General features: G+C 45.8%; 1 protein-coding gene across 1 annotated transcript; it reads right to left on the bottom strand.

Annotated features, from left to right (window-relative positions):
* Nucleotides 1-1,439: 1,439 nt before the first annotated feature.
* On the bottom strand, nucleotides 1,440-12,651 carry MRI1 (methylthioribose-1-phosphate isomerase 1). The gene is made up of 6 exons (XM_088461032.1): nucleotides 12,478-12,651; nucleotides 7,382-7,617; nucleotides 7,111-7,283; nucleotides 4,593-4,769; nucleotides 3,812-4,036; nucleotides 1,440-3,738 (listed from the first exon to the last, which is right to left on the bottom strand). Exons 1-6 carry the CDS (start codon nucleotides 12,607-12,609, stop codon nucleotides 3,617-3,619), a joined length of 1,065 nt encoding a protein of 354 aa, XP_088317158.1. The 5' UTR covers nucleotides 12,610-12,651; the 3' UTR covers nucleotides 1,440-3,616.
* Nucleotides 12,652-21,264: the final 8,613 nt, after the last annotated feature.

The raw sequence follows: 21,264 nt of genomic DNA, 5'->3' as shown, positions 1-21,264 counted from the left end.
GACAGTACAGAAGGTCGACATGTAAATGTTAAACACGTCTGTTTGTTTTTCTAACCCTAATCTTCACCCTAATCCTCTCCTTGGTGCCTATCCCTAACCGTCCCTCCAAGTGCCTAACCCTAACTGTCCCCCCCCCAGTGCCTAACGCTAACTGTCAACATTGTGTACCTGTTGACCTTCTGTACTGCTGACTTTTTCTCAGGTCGACCTTCTAGTGTTGACCAAATCATTGTCGGCCTTTTCATTGTTGACCTTTTGTATGGAACCCCTTCAGTTATTAGGTCGCCACCTATGTGTCAAAGGGGTCAAAATGTTGACAGTGAATTTATCCACAGTAATGCTGGGCCGACATTAATCAAGTCGACTTGTTTATATTGTCAACAACTGAAATGTAGAATTCAGACTGTAGACATAGTGAGGTCTACAGCGAGTATTCAAAAACGCATTAAATATCGACATGGCAACTTGTCGGAATTAGAAAGGTCTATATTGAACATGTCTACGTGGTTAGGTCGCCTCCATGATGTCAATGTAGACAGTCGCGTCGACAGTCATAAGGTCAACAGTCAAGGTTGAAATGGTTATTTTGGAGACAAGTAATGAGTTAGGTCGAGAGATAAAGTGTAGTTGCACAAAGCAACCAATCGGCTTCTAACTGTCATTTCAAAAGCTGTGATAGATAAATAACAGTCAGAAGCCGATTGGCTGCTATGGGCCACTTCTCCACTTTATCCATCTCCAAGGCTTTATACATCTCCTCCTTAACGAGATAGGACATCAGAGGTCCACTCCAGACACAATGAGGACACGCTGCGCATGCAGGGCAGCATTGATACAGAATTCATGAATTGGCCAGACATGAATACATGAAGCAGTATCTGTAAGTGAGGTTCATTTAAAGGATGTCCACTTTGATAAAACACTACTCCCGCGGTGTGGCTACCAGCAGAAGATGGCGGATGTGATTCTGCTTTCTTTTGTTCACACGTGCGTAATGTCCATCACAAGACCAAGCATTCCATCTGGGAGCAGACTGCACAAGCCGTATCCTTGGTTGGCAGGGCAGAATGCAATCCCGACAGCTGCAAGAAGAGGCTCCCTGATTACAAGAGGAACACCAATAAGAAGATACAGCATGGCCAGAAGAAGCTGAAAGTTTGGAAGCGGATACATTTGAAACTACTTCAATCTGGTTTTGGTCACAGTAATGCCAAGCACCAACACACAAAGTACAATTACTAAACAATACGATTCTTATGTATTCGGTATATGGTTCTTTTTTCACAAGTAATTTTGTTTATGATACAGTGATTACATTTTTTTCTTTTTTTTTGGTCAAAGCTGCAAAACAAAAAGAGCATGAAGATGAAACCACACCACAGTAGATGCAACCACACCACAGCAGATGCAACACCTCAACAGATAGACGGTGGGAAATATTGTATTAATGTTGTATACATTTATTCGGCATATCACCTTAGCCACGTATAAGGACATTGGCTATTATCATGGTAGACAAATATGTATTTCTTTTGAAGCCACGAACACCAAATAAAAAATATGGTGGTCACTCACATCGCTTAATGATATTGCACAGGTGCTTGTAAAGGGGCGGGGTTTACTCTGAGCCACAGAAGAAAAAGGGCAAGAATCCAGCCAAGGACCATCCCCAGGGCATCACACGAAATTATGAAATTTTAATTATTTCTTATTATATTAACACTTATTGATTTATCTTTACACATCTATACTTTACACTTCACCGTCACCTTCTTTCCCTTTTCGTGTGATGCCCTGGGGATGGTCCTTGGCTGGATTCTTTTGGGGTGCCCTGCGCCTCAGACGTGAACACCTGAATGTTAGGGATGCCGGTATAGAAGAGCCTTGACGTTGGCCCGGCGCTTAATCACATATTTGCAAATGTATGCAACTAATACCTCTGAATTTCTATCATCATGTAGGGTTCAAGTATTTTTTGCTGATATTGTTGCAGTGTGCTGGAGGGAATATCCCTTTTCTTCTGAAGCCACTAACACCCATGAGAACAGTGCAGACACAGTTATCCATGAGAACCAACGAGTGCAGACACAGTCACCCGTGAAGAAGCTCATAGAGCACACACTGTAACAGAAATGACAGAAGCAGGTGCGTAAACGGTCCTCATACAATAAAGTTGTTTAAAAAAAGTATTATTATTTGTCATGTACAGCAGAGAACACTATATATAAATATGCAGTATATCATTTTTTTTTTTAAATGTATGATAATTTACATACTAATGCATCATAGCTAGGATGCTTGGACACAAGCCCTCCAGTGAGAGACACATAAGAGATGAGCATTTCACCAGTGGTGCCTGAAGACTTTGATGGTGGGCAAACATTTTTTTTTTTATTCATTTCAAGATGTAGATAATTAATATAAGATGAACATACTGCTAGAAATTTGAGGATTGAAATCAAAAGACTATTTTTCCATATTTACAGATGTGTCCTCTTGCATCTTTGCCAATCGCTCTGCAAACGGTCGCCTGCATCGCACCATGCACTCAGCCCTGTGCGCCACGCTATGCACTGCCTTCACACCATGCAATCCTACGGAGTCGCGGGTGCGTGACTTGCCACACGAGCGGCAGAGATGTAAGAGGACATATCTGTATTCTGATACAACATTTCTGCACAAGAAGATGCGGATTCAACTTGAATCGTGGAAGAATGTCGACACTTCGTTAGAATCTGCAGACCAAGGGGGGAGATTTATCAAAGCTTGGAGAGAGATAAAGTACCAACCAATCAGCTATATTTACTAAAGTGAAGGGTTTTCAGAAGTGGAGATGTTGCCCATAGCAACCAAACAGATTCTACATAACATTTACACATTTTTCTAGCACCTAGAAGATAATAGCTAGAATCAGATTGGTTGCTATGGGCAACATCTCCACTTCTAAAAACCTGCACTTTAGTAAATATACCCCGTAGTGAGTACAGCAGGTAAATGCACAGGTGTTCTCAGGTGAAGCATTACAAGCACTGCTGGACTGCCTGCATGAATAGCTAGGACTCTTGACATCCTCCAGAATGGAACTTGGCACAGAGCCCTCTCACTGCTTTGTCCTTGGACAGGTGCGATCAGCCAAATGCCAATTCAGACACCAGACGCATGTAACGCCAACCCTTCTCTGAGAAAGCAGGACCACACTGAAGCAACACAGTATAAGTAGCACTGAAGTAAATGGAGATCAAAGACAAAAACCTCTGAAACACCAGGGTCACACATCGTGGACTCCAGCGCAAGCCAATGTGTTTATAATGAACCCTCCACCCCCAAGTAGATAGATAGTGGCCTAAGGCATATTTTAACAGAGGCAACAGGTGACTATTCTACAAATGACCCAAACCAAACTCCCGGAAGACCTGTTAAGAGTGGAAGCGGCATTGATCCATGCAATTTTAGTATAGAAATTTATTTTAGGGAGTGAGGACGACCCAATACAGTGGGTGGAGAAGAATGAAGGGGGTTATCGCAGTAATTGCACAACGCATTTTGCATCGGTCACAGCCTAGACTTCGACCACTGCATTGGTCCACCATAAGACACCTCTGAAAAGCACAGGAGGTTAGGGATTACAGCTCAGTCCATCTTTCAGATCTTCCGGTTTGAAGACTCCATGCTCTGTGATTATTCCAGTGATCAGTTCATGGGGAGTGACATCAAAAGCGGGGTTCCAGACCTGAATGCCTGAGGAGAAGAGAGTCATCATACTTAGTAATGGGATACATTATTCTCCAACACTTGTTCCATAGTCACCCACCTGGAGCCGCCACACGGGCGCCATTTATGTCGGTCAACTCGTGGCTGAGCCTCTCCTCGATCACAATGCTGCGTCCTGTAGGCAAGCTAAGGTCACACGATGTGCTAGGTGCGGCCACGTAGAACGGGATTCCATGATACTTGGCAGTGACGGCCAACTGGTAGGTTCCAACCTTATTAGCAGTATCACCATTAGCAACCACGCGGTCAGCTCCCACCACAACAGCTGGGGACAGGAGTGGAATCGGATGAGGGAAAGGCAATACATTTTCTCTTGCTTTCCTAGATGGGTGTTAGAAATTATTTTTGGGGCTGATAATCCCTGGATTTACCACTAGTACTGAATATTTTCAATGCAAGAATGTGAAGTGAAAGACTGGAGATAATATATAAGTATATCTTTGTCAGTATAGCAATACATCAAGGCCCATAAATTCAGCACTATTGGTGAACATCAAGATCTGCGATACCCATGTAATCACTGCATTAGGGCAATGACCATGCAGAGATGGCGGTGACTGACCGATTGCTCAAGTTTTATTTTTAGAACAAAAAACTATTTAAATTTAGACTGGCTTTGACTGTGCTCAGTGTAGCCCCACTCCTGTGCCAATTTCAGGCCAGCTATGGCTAAAATCAACCAAACAGACTGACAAAATGGCCACCTTAAGCGATAGCAATGGGCAGCATAAGGCCGTTCAATTAGCGAGTGACAAAAACAAGTCTCAGTGATGACAAAACAAAGACAAAAAGACAACCTGACATTCCCATGTGGCACTCACCGCTGACCTGACGCTCTCTCATGGTGACTGCCGCCATGCTGTCTGTGATCAGAGTGCCTGGGATCTTCTCATATACCAACTCATAAGCGGTGAGCCTGGAGCCCTGGTTATAGGGTCGGGTCTCTGTGCAGAAAACCTGGGACAGACGGCCAAGGGCGTGAAGGGAGCGCACCACACCTGCCACAGATAATGGAAGGGAATAGGGAAGATCAAATGATGCAATGTAGAAGGTTGCTCAGTAGAACGTAAGCTGTTACGAGCAGGGCACACTACCCACTTGTGCTTCTCCGTCTCTACTTTCATCTACTTCTTACCCCCCAAAAGGGCACGTAACACTTGGTTGCTTTGCTCTGTTGCTTATCTGGGTGTTATGGTCGCTAATGTATCAATGTATATTATGCATTGTAAGTCACTGGTCAACTTATTTGTTTTTGTACTTTGTAAGGCGCTACAGAACACTTGTGGCGCCATATAAACGATGATGATAATAATAATCATACTACAGCAGCAGCTCGGTGTGGGCCAAAGCAAAAGGATTAATGTCCACGTAGATGGTCAAGATGAACGACACTTGGACGGTCAAGATGGACAATGACATGTAGATAGGTAAAGCGAACATTGATCGTGTTAGTGTGGCCGATGACTGCATACTCAGCCTGACAGCCATGTTCCATCAAATTCATTATGGTCTTATCAATTGCTACACTATGAACTTCAGGCCAATTGCACAATATCAGTGTGTGTAGGGCCAGTATTCGAGAGACAGAGGAGAGTTTGTAAGGGGGAGGGAGGGGAGAAATCTGGTATGGTTGAAAACGACATGGATCGGTGGAATAAAAGATGAACCCTATGTTTTATTAATGGATAAAGCGCAGAAAACCATTCCCATGCCAGGTCTTTTTTTTTTTTCCTATCTGCTCTTTTGATTATTCCTTATACTCATTAATTCTTCCAAAAAAAAAAAGGCGCATATGGGCTGGCCAGCATTAAAGGAGTTGGAGACTAGAAAAATGTGCAGCCAATGAGAGCAACAAAATGTTTTAAGAGCACTTAGGGGTAAATTTACTAAAGTGCGGATGTAAAAAAACCAGAAGTGTTGCCCATAGCAAGCAAACAGATTTTAAATTTGATTAAATTAAATTTGATTGTCCGCCTGGCTGCGTGACGTAGCTATTTCATAATGAGGGAGGGCGCGTGGGCGGCACAACATGTGATGAGGCTACTGCCGTAGGGGGCCTCTTCCCTCACCTACTTTCTCCAACACGTCGATTCCAGGCTCGCAACTCCCAGCCAATCAGCACCAGGTTTGCGCCTCAAAAGCAATGCCTCTTTTCTCTGCTTTGCACGAGAGCTGCCGGCAGCGGGAGGCTGGGAGACGGTGAGGTGGAGTAACAGTGCATTTATCATTTGCACCTATAGGGGCTCAGCTTGCAATAACCCCTGGATACGGTCCATTTTACTTCAGAGTCCATGGCCAAATATATCATAGTACTTACAAAATGGCGAAATGTTACAATAAAAAAATCCCCAAAAACCATAAAAGGACGTGGCTTAGACGATTATGTTTCACACACATCTTTTATTACCCGATTCCATCGTATTAACATATGATCTAGCCATTATCTAGCAAAGCATTTTCCGTACGTAAGTTCTGGGTTTAAATTGGCAAATGTTTGCCACGGGCATACTAGTAATAGCTATAATCTGATTGGTTGCTACGGGCAACACCACATTTTTGTAAAACCACACGTTTCGTAAATTTACCCCTCAGTATTGCAGAACAGGCAATTTCTGCATGACCACGAGTAGGCAAATACAAAGTAGAAGGAGCATCTAACCATCATCATCAATGAAGATCCGATCACAATGATCACAGAAGATTGTGGGGTCAAATAAATTTATATGAAAGAAAGTTCTTACATCCAACTTATTAACACAGTATTTTGTTTGTGATCTGCAGTAACGCGTTTCACCATCCACACCCTGCACACTCTTCTGCCCCTTGCACAGATCAGAGTTCTGGAAATAAGCTTGGAGGCCATAGCAGCAGATCCCCTCCTGTCTCCCTGCCAGCCTACAACGTGAGATATTCTTGCAGGTGGGCAGACAGAAGCAGGCAATGTAACTAGTCTGCTCTCATTTCCATAAAGCCATCAATCTCCTTATTTGATCTTACCCCAGGGACCAGAGTATGAGAGTTAGGGTTGTCCATCGACAGGTTAACCACCAATTGTTTTAAACCACTGGGGATTAAGCCATTGATGGTTCATATCTGCACATTCGCATATGAACGTGGACTGCTGCCACATATGCACAGTACTGAAAAGTGATGGGATTTTGCCATAGGACCTCCCCCACTAATGGTAAAACCATCGCCTTTTGGAAGGAAACCTTTGAAGACAGATGGCCATCATTAATGGGAGATCGTAAAATGTCAATTGGTGACAGGGGTGGGGTGGGGTGGAGTACACTTATCTGTGACATAAAAGAAAAAAGCACAGCATTAGTCTTCTCTTACCCAGGGCGGTGCCATAGCCAGCGGTGGCCAGAGACCCCGTGTTACAGTGGGTCATTATACAGACCCCACCGGTGACATTTGTGGTCTGCAGGATGTGTTGTGCTCCTAGGTCTCCTATCTTGCGATTGTCCTTGACATCCTTTTTCAGAAGGCTTTCTGCCCACTGGATCACACTGAGAAGAGAACAGAGATAGCAGGGATTAAGATGGGAGGTAGAAAAACACGAGGGAACGGAGTAACAAGGCACAGGTATGGCTGGCCTAATGTCTACCTTTCAGTTAGCCCCTGGACAGTGACTCCTGGCTGTTCCGCCATCCGTGCCAAGAATGTATTCAGCTCGTCTGCCGCTCTCTTCATGTTGACTGCGGTTGGCCGGGCGCTGACCAAGTGATCCATCGATTCTCGGACAAAAGTGAGAAGGTCAGAGACCTGCTGTGGGGGACTGGAGGCCAGCTCAACTGCCAAGCTAAGGGAGCCCAAAATAGCGATTGCTGGAGCTCCACGGACCTGGGTAAGACAACGCAGCTTACTCGCTTCAGTTGTTTAATAGTGACTCCTACTTCTGGCAGTAACGGTGGTTTATAGAGAATGGAAAGATAAAATATAATTGCGCAAGGGAATTTCATTTTAGCAGAATCTTGGTTACTGTAGTTACCCCTGTACTATACTTACTTATAAACACCTAAATTAATCAACAATAATAAACTTGACATTTTTAATGGCCCTAGCAGGTGACCTTTGGTTCCACCAGGGGGCAGTACATAGACTTTGGGAGCAGGTTACTTAGACGCAAGCCCCTGCTGGCAGCCCTTGCAGCAGACAATTGAGGAAGCCCGATTTCTACTCACACTTCCATATAGACAGCAGGCAGAAACCAGTTAGGAGAGAAGCTGTTGCAGAGGCAGCTCGTGGGTAATTGAATTGGCCCTGGGAGAAAATCATCTTGAGCTCCTCCCAAAGCCCATAATCTAAATGGGTTATTCCACAGGTTCTCAAAGTCGGTCCTCAGGACCCCAAACAGTGCATGTTTTCCAGGTCTCCTCACAGAATCACAAGTGAAATAATTACCTCCACCTGTGGAGATTTCAAAATGTATCAGTAACGAATACACCTGTGCTCCTGCTGGGTGACCTGGAAAACATGACCTGTGTGGGGTCCTGAGGACAGAGTTTGAGAACCACTGGGTTATTCCATCAGCCATGAGCTTCTGTCAGAACCACGAGGCAGGTTACCCGGGTCAGACAATCTGGTTTGCGGATGCTTGAAAGGTGTGAGCAAAACTGAACATGGATTTACCACCTGTAATAATCAGCAATATGCGCAGCTGCACATTACGGGAGGCCTTGCCCATCCAATCACTCACTAACTTGATACATACACATTGTTACTGCCCTCTCTTCGCGCAGTGACATCATCATCCAATTACACATAACCACCAGATTTGCAGCAGCCCCCTGCCACCGCTGAACCCGCCGCTAGTGTAGAGCAGACCACGAGCGCGGTCCACACTACAGTTTACAAACACACAGCTGCCAGCGGCGGCTGTGTGTTTGTTATAGCAGCCACTGAGAGTCAGACAGACTCTCAGTGGCTGCTGCATCCACGGTGGGAGCCGGCTGGAACTCACTCATGAGCTCCGCCTTCCGTCTCCCCCCGCAGCAGGTGATGGGAGAGACGTCATGACGTCTCTCCCATAGTGCAGGAGAAGAGCGGGCCGGGACTCGGAGTGGACAGTGGTCGCGTCAGTAGCGGGAATTCAAGGAAAATTGAATGTTTTGGGGGCTTTTTGTGTGTGTAAGAGGCACTGCATAGGGGGGGTGACCGCTACTGGGGGCACTGCATGGGGGAGGGGGTCGCTACTGGGGCCCTGTACAGGGGGGGGCGCTACTAAGGGCAATGCATAGTGTGGACTACTACTGGGTGGACTACTACCATGGGCAATGCATAGGAGGGACCACTTCTTGGGTCACTATATAAGGGGCACTACATAGGGGGACCACTACTGGGGGCACTGTATATGGGGGCCACTACTGGGGCACTGTATGGGGGGGGTGGCCGCTACTAGGGGCAATGCATATTGGGGACTACTACTGGGGACACTGCATAGGTGGGACTACTACTGGGGGCACTTAATGGGGCACTGCATAGGTGGACCTCTGCATACGGGTGCCCAAAGCATATTCTTGCACCTGGGCCCACCACTCTCTAGTTTAGCCACTGCCGGTGGTGGCTTTGCTTGCCCGGGGTTTTTTGGCTGCGGAGGGGTGTCTTCCTGGTGATGTCACAGAGCAAAGACAGGGCAGTCACAGGTGTATGTACCAGGTCAGTGTGTGATTGGATGATGTCACAGAGTGAGGACAGGGCAATCACACATTAACCTGCTACATACACGTTTGCTTGGATGATGTCACAGAGCAAGGACAGGGAAGTAACACACTAACCTGGTACATACACGGTGTGACTGCCCTCTCCTGACATCATCCAATCACACACTAGCATGCTAAATAAGCATTTGACTGCCCTGTCCTCACTCGGTGACATAATCATCCAATCACACACTAACACACTGCATACACGGTGTGACTGCCCTGTTCTCGCTCTGACATCATCATACAATCACACACTAACCTGCTACATACAGATGTGTCCTTAAATATCTTTGCTGCAGTCTCGCCCTCTGGGCGCGTCAGGTCCTGCGAGACTCTGCAAGCGCAGGGTGTCTTTTTTTTTTTTTCTCAATGAAAATTTGTTTAACTCGCATGTGATGCAAGTAGCACCAGCAGACTGTGCCGATTCATTTGATATGTGCCACTTGCATATCTGCGTGCGACTGAGGGCCTGATTCAGAGCCGGACGCTCTGACCAGAGCGCTCGCTCTGAATCAGGGCCCTCCTACCTAAAAATGGAGTGGCCTTCTGGCCGCTCGCATAGCTGAGGGTGACCACCCACAGCTTATGCGAGCGGCCAAACAGATGGTCGCGATGGTCAAGACCATCGCGACCATCGGGCTTGCGACGAGACCCTGCGGTAGGGTCTCGCTGCCGCAAGCCCAGGAGTGCTTTTGGCTCTATCAGAGCCAAAATCACTCCCACTGACATCACTAGTGATGTCAGTGGGGCCAGACCCAGATGGTAGGCGTTCCCATGGGAACGCCTCCGTCTGGGCAGCACCGCCCCCGGCACGCCCACCAATGGGGGCGTGTTGTCAATCACCATCGACAGCACGCCCCCTTTGGTGCAAGACCCATAGCGACAGCTTGGCTGTCGCTATGCCGGTCTCGCGCATGCGCATGACGGAGCTCCCTCGCGAGCGGGTCTTAGGCCCTGAGTCTCTGAATCTGTATAGGAAGTGCTACAATGTAGGGGACGCAGCTTTTTTTCATTGCAAGTTAATTTGTGCTTCATATACTGACTCGGGTGCACACAGATAGAAAGCATATTAATCAGCACAGTCTGCTGGTGTGTCCTAGCCACATCGCATGTAACCTGGATGTAGTTTCTGCTCAAAAAGAAACCAGACACCAGCAGAGTAGCACTGGACCTGGCGGCTCACTCACGCTACGCAGGTCGCACTGCCTGGAGTATTGAAGCTACATGTATGAGGACACATCTGTCCACGGTGCGACTGCCTCTGTGACATCATCATGTAATCACACACTAACCTGCTACAAACACGCTGTGGCTGCCCTGACCTCGCTCTGTGACATCATCCAATCACACACTTACCTGCTACATACGGGTTGAGTACAGGATCCCAACGTTCAGAATCCCGGTGCCGGCATCCCAGCAGGGTTACTATACAGACACCTGTGGGTCGGTGTTCTAACCCTCCCACCCCGGTAACTAAACCTAACTCCCCCCTAACCGTTACTTACCTTCAGAATGCTGGCGCCGGGATTCTAAGCACCGGCATCCCACGTGCCAGGATATTAACCGTATCCCCTACGTACACGGTGTCACTGCCCTGACCTCACTCTGAAGGAGTAACTTGCTATATAGAGTTTGAGGTCACATTGTGCACTCTATGACATCACAACACCAGTACAGGAGCGGAGACTGTAAATTACAGTCTGGGTATATTATTAATAATAGTGTAGGGGTTACATAAGGTTTTCCATGGGCGTAACTACCATAGGTGCAAGGGGTGCAGCTGCTATTGGGCACAACACTTAGGGGGGTCCATCTTCCTTGTTAAAAGTTACATATCTTATATACTTTTTTAACCATTGGGTGCTACGTAGGGGCTCTTACAAAGGTTTGCTATGGGGCCTTCAAATACCTAGTTATGCCCCTGGCCACTGGGTTAAGCCCCGCACACACTGGACGATTTGTGTACGGGGCGATGTCGTCAGCGGCAGGCCCGGCATCGGTAAGCGCATCCACACTTGCCAACGACAGCTGGGGGGGTAGTTTGACCACGCTGCATTCGGCAGCACGGCATCGTTAACGATATCCCCAGATTGAGCTGCACGTTCAGCTGACTAGGGATTTAGTTATCAACCCACGGGAGCACGCATCATTCATCGGTGATATCACTGGACGATATGAACGGTTTAGCGTTGAACTATATAATTCGTGGATATCGTCCAGTGTGTATGAGCCTTTTCACATGCAGATTCTATGGCCAGCATTACACAATATGCTGGAATTTGCCATAACACACATCGGTCTTGGTCAGGAAGGAGACTTACTCCTCTGCCCTTCGGGGCTCCAGACTGCAGTCGCTGGTGTGGAAGAGTCTGCAGCTATTGGCTGTAGCAGGCAGTCACAGAGGCATTACCAGGTGTATGTGCCAGGCCACCAGGTGCCCATAATCAGCTCTTACTACTAAGGGGTCAGATGTAACAAAGCTTATGAGTGGGGAAGTTGCCAATAGCAACCAACCAGCTGCTACCTTGCATTGCTTGTGCAAGAGACGTGCTAGCTCAGGCCTGGCCAACCTGTGGCTCTCCAGCTGTTGTGAAACTACAAGTCCCAGCATGCCTTGCCACAGTTTTGCTATTAGGGAATGCTAAAACTCTGGCAAGGCATGCTGGGACTTGTAGTCTCACAACAGCTGGAGAGACACAGGTTGGCCAGGCCTGTGCTAGCTAGTAGGTGATTGGTTGCTATGGGCAACTTCCCCATTCCTCAGAGGTTTTGTAGTTACATCCCCCCCGTTACTTTATCTGTGCTCTGTAATTCAGAGTTGCAGGAACACCTAATCACGTGTCATCATCGCTGGTGGGCGGGGAGAGCTGGTCACGTGTTACAGCCGGTGGGCGGGGAGGAACCCTTGCTGATTGCTGCTGGTTGGCCGGTTACGGACTCCAGTCCCCGCCCACAACACGCATGCCTCAGAGCGCGACCGCTTCGCTTCTCCTCTCACCTTCATGGTCCGGATGGCCTCGGCCCCCTCCCGCACCCCGGTCACCGGGTCATAGCGGCTCTCCTGCGGCAGCAGCAGCTGGTTCAGAACCTGCAGAGAGCCGCGGCTGTACCGCATGGACTCCAGAGACATGGCGACGGCAGGGGCACTTCCGGGGGCGGTGTTACAAGCACGTGCCTTCCAGCACTGGGCGGAGTTTAAAACCGGGGGGCAGTTTATATTACAGTGTGTCCGAGATGCTGTCGCACTGCTCACTGTGCCTGTGCTCATCACATCAATTATCTTACATGCTACCGGCTCTAGTGACTGACAGCAGCTCTCTCTGCTACGGTGATACCTCCCCATCACTGATACCCCCTCCTCCCCATCACTGATACCCCTCCTCCCCATCACTGATACCCCCTCCTCCCCATCACTGATACCTCCCCATCACTGATACCCCTCCCCATCACCGATACCCCCCTCCCCATCACCGATACCCCCTCCTCCCCATCACCGATAACCCCTCCTCCCCATCACCGATAACCCCTCCTCCCCATCACCGATACCCCCTCCCCATCACTGATACCTCCCCATCACTGATACCCCTCCTCCCCATCACCGATACCCCCTCATCACCAACACACCTCCCCCATCACCGATACTCCCCATCACCGATACCCCCTCCCCATCACCGATACCCCCTTTCCCCATCACCGATACCCCTCCTCCCCATCACCGATACCCCCTCCTCCCCATCACCAACACACCTCCCCATCACTGATACCCCCCTCCTCCCCATCACCGATACCCCCTCCTCCCCATCACTGATACCCCTCTTCCCCATCACCAATACCCCCTCCTCCCCATCACCAACACACCTCCCCATCACTGATACCCTTCTCATTACTGATACTACCCCTCCTCCCCATCACTGATACCCTTCTCATTACTGATACTACCCCCTCCTCCTCCCCATCACTGATACCCTTCTCATTACTGATACTACCCCCTCCTCCTCCCCATCACTGATACCCTTCTCATTACCGATAGCCCCTCCTCATCACCAATACTCCTCCTTCCTATCACTGATACAGCTCCTCATTACTGATACTACCTCCTCCTCCCCATCCCTGATACACCCCCCATTACTGACAAGTCTTAACACAACACTGATATCCCCCCTCTCCATTATTGGACCCCCATCACCGATCAATGCTTACCAAGTACAGCAACCCCTCTCTAAGAAACCCAAACCATTGCGGGACGTCCTATATAATAAACCAGTACAGCACCCCCTCTCTAATAAACTCACATTACAGGACCCCCTTCTCTAATAAACCCCTCTCCAGTATAGGATCCCCACTCTAAAAATCACATTTGTATTACAGGTCTTCCCTCAATAAATCCCTATTACTGAATACTTACTAGTAATCGTTAATGGAATGATTGGATTATATTTTCTTGAGTACGAGCAGTGAGCTGGTGCAGACAGATGAATATCCCCATAAGGCCAGTCTCCACCTTTTAGTAATCATGAAGAGGCAGGGAATACCAGAGGTTACAGTGCCAAGGAACACCCGTACCTAAGTTAACCAAATAGGCATTTGGACATAATCCACATTTCCATTAGTGCCCTTATTCTAACTACCAATCCCTTCTCTCATACTGTATGTCCTAATTTGTGGATTTATTGCAATAGTCTATTACACAAACGCATAGGCTTACCATACTATCCCTTTACACTGATACACATGAATTACACAGGTTCTGTGGCTGGCTGACTTTCCATCATGCATTTCACCTGGTTTTACTCAGCCACAGACCCTGTGTAATTCATGAGTGTCTCGGTGTAAAGGGATAGTATGGTAAGCGGCAGCCTACAGACGTATCTATTGATAAACTTCATTAGTAATATATCCCCCATTTAATAGTGTCCCACTCATTATTAATTTCACTCCTGTACTGTGTGGATAAGCCATCTATTACAGAACCTCATTTAATAATAAACCCCTCTATAAAACTTTTAATCAGAAATCTAATTGTGTATCGATCCCATTTATTAATAAAACTTTTGAATGGGTCCCTCAATGGGTTACAGATCAGTTTAGTTGCAGAAGGACAAAGTAAGGCAGGACCCTGAGAAACCGATGCTAACACATTAGTTATATGTGTAGTGCTGTGTGGTATAATTACTTAGGACAGGGTTTCCCAAACGCAGGGCCTGATTCAGGCGTGCACACTAGTGCACTGCTGAACGCAGATTCCCGATGTTCGGGGATCTGCACAGGTGCCAGACCCATTCTGCGAATGTGAAGAACGGGTCTGCGAGTCCGCTTGCAAACTGTCAGCAGACTGTCAGTGATTGACAGTCTGCTGCCGTTTGGGGCGGTGATGGCCTCCATTTCCCGAAATGGAGGCGTGTCGCCACTGTTGCGGGGGAGGGAAGAGACCAGGATCTCCGTCGGGTGACAGAGATTTCCTGGTCTTCTTGCTCTAAACTGCGGCGGCCGGCTGCGGGACCCTATGGGTCACCGCAGCCGGCCGATGGTACACAGATTAACCAATGCTGCGTTGGACAACGCAGCTCGGTTAAGTAATGCACAGGGGGCGTGTTGCCTCCTGCTGCATTACCATATCTGCAAGGATCGCAGTTGTAAAGCTGCCTGCGTGCATACATCATATGTCTATAGCCTGCGTGCATACATCATATATCTATAGCCTGCGTGCATTCATCATATATCTATAGCCTGCGTGTATACATCATATATCTATACCCTGCGTGCATACATCATATATCTATAGCCTGCATGTAAACATCATATATCTATACCCTGCGTGCATATATCTATAGCCTGCGTGTATACATCATATACAGTCAGGTGCATAAATATTGGGACATTGACAGAATTTTCAGATTTTGACCTCTATTCACCACCACAATGGCTTTGAAATGAAACAAACAAGATGTGCTTTAACTGCAGACTTTCAGATTTATTTTGAGGGTAATTACATCCAAATCAGGTGAACGGTGTAGGAATTACAACGGTTTCTATATGTTCCTCCCACTTTTTAAGGGGCCAAAAGTAATGGGACAAACGAAACAATCCTAAATCTAACTTTCACTTTTTAATACTTTGTTGCAAATCCTTTGCAGGCAATTACAGCCTGATGTCTGGAACGCATAGACATCACCAGATGCTGGGTTTCATCCCTGGTGATGCTCTGCCAGGCCTCTACTGCAAATGTCTTCAGTTCCTGCTTGTTCTTGGGGCATTTTCCTTTCAGTTTTGTCTTCAAGTGAAATGCATGCTCAATCGGATTCAGGTCAGGGGATTGACTTGGCCATTGCATAACATTCCACTTTTTAGCCTTAAAAAACTCTTTGGTTGCTTTTGCAGTATGCTTCGGGTCATTGTCCATCTGCACATTGTCCTTCCATATCGCCATGCCATACCACAGGGTATGGCATGGCGTTGCAAAATGGACCGATAGCCTTCCTTATTCAAAATCCCTTTTACCTTGTACAAATCTCCCACTTTACCAGCACCAAAGCAGCCCCAGACCATCACCTCCACCATGCTTGACAGATGGCGTCAGACACTCTTCCAGCATCTTTTCACTTGTTCTGCGTCTCACAAATGTTCTTCTGTGTGATCCAAACACCTCAAACTTAGATTTGTCTGTCCATAACACTTTTTTCCAATCTTCCTCTGTCCAATGTCTGTGTTCTTTTGCCCATATTAATCTTTTCCTTTTATTGGCCAGTCTCAGATATGGCTTTTTCTTTGCCACTCTGCCTAGAAGGCCAGCATTCCGGATTCGCCTCTTCACTGTAGACGTTGACACTGGCATTTTGCTGGTACCATTTAATGAAGCTGCCAGTTGAGGACTTGTGAAGCGTCTATTTCTCAAACTAGAGACTCTAATGTACTTGTCTTCTTGCACAGTTGTGCACCGAGGCCTCCCACTTCTCTTTCTACTCTGGTTAGAGCTTGTTTGTGCTGTTCTCTGAAGGGAGTAGTACACACCGTTGTAGGAAATATTCAGTTTCTTGGCAATGTTTCGCATGAGATAGCCTTCATTTCTAAGAACAAGGATAGACTGTGGAGTTTCACATGAAAGTTCTCTTTTTCTGGCCATTTGGAGAGTATAATCGAACCCACAAATGTGATGCTCCAGATACTCAACTAGCTCAAAGGAAGGCCAGTTTTATAGCTTCTCTAACGAGCAAACCCGTTTTCAGCTGTGCTATCATAATTGCACAAGGGTTTTCTAATCATCCATTAGTCTTCTAGCGGGCTTAGCAAACACAATGTACCATTAGAACACTGGAGTGATGGTTGCTGGAAATGGGCCTCTATACACCTATGTAGATATTCCTTTAAAACCAGACATTTGCAGCTAGTATAGTCATTTACCACATTAACAATGTATAGAGTGTATTTCAGATTAATTTAATGTTATCTTCATTGAAAAAAAACAGTGATTTTCATTCAAAAATAAGGACATTTCTAAGTGACCCCAAACTTTTGAACGGTAGTGTATATAACACCTAGTCGGCGGCACTCGGTAATAGTATGTATATAATTTCTATAGTGATTTGCGATTTTTTGACTTATGGTTTTCTTATGTAAGCTCGTGCTCACAGATGAGCGGGTGATTATTGATTTTCTATTTATCTGGTGGATGTTTAGCATGTTATGGCATTATCATTGGATTTCCTTCTGACCTAAGGATATCTGTCCGGGAAAATTGGACGTATGATGGTAGCTTAGGTATAATATGTGATGGATAGCAGCCTATTGGGGCTGATAAATGTACACAATTTTGTTATAGTCTGGCATAACTGTTGGTTATGTATCACTATGATAATAAACATCAATACAGGGGTATGTATATTAATATAACAAGAAGTTGTGTCTAGCCTCCGTATCAGGCACTCTGCCTGTGGACTTTATAATTTCAGTCAATCATATGTTTTCCACATTGATTGAATATGATTCTTGACTGACTTGAAGATTGAACTGGATGTTTGCATCCATGAGAATTGTTATGTAATATTGGTTTACATTGTTGATGTTTGTATTGTTTCACCGATGCTCTGTGTAATGTTTTTAATTCCACTCTGTTGCCATGGCAACCGGTCGTGCCGGTGACGTCTTTGTATGGGCGTCGCCGAGCTGCTTCCGGAAACCGCGGCTGTACATATGGTGATGGTATTTAAGTAAGTACTGTTTGTTATCTTATTTATATCCTGAAGACGATGGAATAAACATCGAAACGTATCCGTTAAAAATACCTATTATTACCGAGTGCCGCCGACTAGGTGTTGTGTATTGAAGCCCCCGCTGTGGTGCTTTCATGGAGGGCACCAAGAAAAGTGTTGCTACATGGGAATTGGTTCTTTATATATAATACAGAGAAGGTTTCACTCACATCAAACATACAGTCAGGTGCATAAATATTGGGACATTGACAGAATTTTCATATTTTGGCCTCTATTCACCACCACAATGGCTTTGTAATGAAACAAACAAGATGTGCATTAACTGCAGACTTTCAGATTTAATTTGAGGGTAATTACATCCAAATCAGGTGAACGGTGTAGGAATTACAACGGTTTCTATATGTGCCTCCCACTTTTTAAGGGGCCAAAAGTAATGGGACAAACTAAACAATCTTAAATCTAACTTTCACTTTTTAATACTTTGTTGCAAATCCTTTGCAGGCAATTACAGCCTGAAGTCTGGAACGCATAGACATCACCAGATGCTGGGTTTCATCCCTGGTGATGCTCTGCCAGACCTCTACTGCAAATGTCCTGCAAAACAAGAAGACATAGGATGTCGAAAACGACCAGCGGGAGCGCGCATCGCTGGTCATTTTCGACATTTCACTGCACGATTAATAAACGATTAATGAGTGATTGAACGATTATGATGTCGTAATCGTTCAATCGCACATTTTTCTCGTCTAGTGGATATGTGTCTTTAGTCAGTTTGATTAAACCATCTGTGCTCAAGCACAGATAGCCTTAAAACCTGGACTGTTAGGATGCCTTGGGGACTGTGGACCTGATTCTGTAAGGATCGTAATTGCAAAGCTGCACGCAGGCTATAGATATATGATGTATGCACTCAGGCTATAGATATATGATGTATGCACTCAGGCTATAGATATATGATGTATGCATGCAGGCTATGGATATATGCTGTATGCACGCATGACTATAGATATATGATGTATACACGCAGGCTATAGATATATGATGAATGCACGCAGGCTATAGATATATGATGTATGCACGCAGGCTATAGATATATGATGTATGCACGCAGGTTATAGATACAGTCAGGTGCATAAATATTGGGACATTTACAGAATTTTCATATTTTGGCCTCTATTCACCACCACAAATGGCTTTGAAATGAAACAAACAAGATGTGCTTTAACTGCAGACTTTCAGATTTAATTTGAGGGTAATTACATCCAAATCAGGTGAACGGTGTAGGAATTACAATGGTTTCTATATGTGCCTCCCATTTTTTAAGGGGCCAAAAGTAATGGGACAAACTAAACAATCCTAAATCTAACTTTCACTTTTTAATACCTTGTTGAAAATCCTTTGCAGGCAATTACAGCCTGAAGTCTGGAACGCATAGACATCACCAGACGCTGGGTTTCATCCCTGGTGATGCTCTGCCAGGCCTCTACTGCAAATGTCTTGAGTTCCTGCTTGTTCTTGGGGCATTTTCCCTTCAGTTTTGTCTTCATCAAGTGAAATGCATGCTCAATCGGATTCAGGTCAGGGGATTGACTTGGCCATTGCATAACATTCCACTTTTTAGCCTTAAAAAACTCTTTGGTTGCTTTTGCAGTATGCTTCGGGTCATTGTCCATCTAGTGCAGCGCCGTCCAATGAGTTCTGAAGCATTTGACTGAATATGAGCATATAATATTGCCGAAACACTTCAGAATTCATTCTGCTGCTTTTGTCAGCAGTCACATCATCAATAAAGGGAACCAGTTCCATTGGCAGCCATACATGCCCACGCCATGACACTACCACCACCATGCTTCACTGATGAGGTGGTATGTTTTGGATCATGAGCAGTTCCTTTCCTTCTCCATACTCTTTTCTTCCCATCACTCAGGTACAGGTTGATCTTTGTCTCATCTGTCCATAGGATGTTGTTCCAGAACTATAATGGCTTTTTTAGATGTTTGGCAAACTCTAATCTGGTCTTCCTGTTTTTGTGGCTCACCAATGGTTTACATCTTGTGGTAAACCCTCTATATTCACTCTTGTGAAGTCTTCTCTTGATTGTTGACTTTGACACATATACACCTACCTCCTGGAGAGTGTTCTTGATTTGGCCAACTGTTGTGAAGGCATTTTTCTTCACGAGGGAAATAATTCTTCTGTCATCCACCACAGTTGTTTTCCGTGGTCTTCTGGGTCTTTTGGTGTTGCTGAGCTCTCTGGTGCGCTCTTTCTTTTTAAGAATGTTCCAAACAGTTGATGTGGCCACACCTAATGTTTTTGTTATCTCTCTGATGTGTTTGTTTTTATTTTTCAGCCTAATGATGGCTTGCTTCACTGATAGTGACAGCTCTTTGGATCTCATATTGAGAGTCGACAGCAACTGATTCCAAATGCAAATGTCACACCTAGAATCAACTGCAGACCTTTTACCTGCTTAATTGATAATGAAATAACGAGGGAATTGCCCACTCCTGTGCATGAAATAGCTTTTGAGTTGATAGTCCCATTACTTTTGGCCCCTTAAAAAGTAGGAGGCACATATAGAAACCGTTGTAATTCCTACACCGTTCACCTGATTTGGATGTAATTACCCTCAAATTAAATCTGAAAGTCTGCAGTTAAAGCACATCTTGTTTGTTTCATTTCAAAGCCATTGTGGTGGTGAATAGAGGCCAAAATATGAAAATTTTGTCAATGTCCCAATATTTATGCACCTGACTGTAAATTGTGATTACCTTAAAATACTGAGCCTTCAGGACTGTAAATGTGGCTCTGCAGGTCTCGGGGATGATGCGGACAAAGTTTGCGCTGAAATTAGGGTGCCAAACTTCAGATCGGCAAAGGATCTACCGGTTGCCAGAATCAACAGGGTAGCGATCAGCCTCTCCTCAGGGGGTATGGCCCTCCGCATCTTGGTATCCTGCCTCTGGATGTAGGGTGTCACCAGACTCAATAACTCCCGGAAGGTGACGTCATCCATACGCAAGTTGTGGAAGTCTTCAGGTTTGTTCTTACGAATTCCCATCAGTAGTGGCATGTGAGAGAGAGAAACCCTCTGCAGCAGCCACTCCTTGGTCTAGCATGAGTGAACCCTTCTCCACTTCTCAGACCTCACTATCAGCCAACAGCACGACTCCAGCCATTTGCTGTCGTCACACGATAGCAAAAGTGATCCATGACAAGCATAAATAAACAGTTTGTTTAAAGACACGGCAAAATCAAAGCAGATTAAATTAGCAATGTAACAGCGTTCAGCAGGTATAAACCAAACTAGCCACAGAGCATAAATGCAAAGAATAAAATGTCCGCCACCTATTTATTCCCTCATGAAAGCCCCGGCCACCCCTCAAGAAACATCAGCCCAATATACACCGCTCAAGAAACATCTGTCACTTGAAATTTCAAGGAAAAATCCTTTAACAATATTGTACCGGAAGCATATCATGTAGTGGATGTGCACCTTAAGGTACTAATTAAGTATGGATATCCTTAAAACCTGGACTGTTAGGGTGGCCTTGAGGACCGAGTTTAGAAAACAC

Source organism: Taudactylus pleione, unplaced genomic scaffold, assembly GCF_031769625.1.
Source record: "Taudactylus pleione unplaced genomic scaffold, aTauple2 ptg001005l, whole genome shotgun sequence".
Lineage (NCBI taxonomy): Eukaryota > Metazoa > Chordata > Amphibia > Anura > Myobatrachidae > Taudactylus > Taudactylus pleione.
This window is presented reverse-complemented; position numbering and strand designations above follow the sequence as displayed.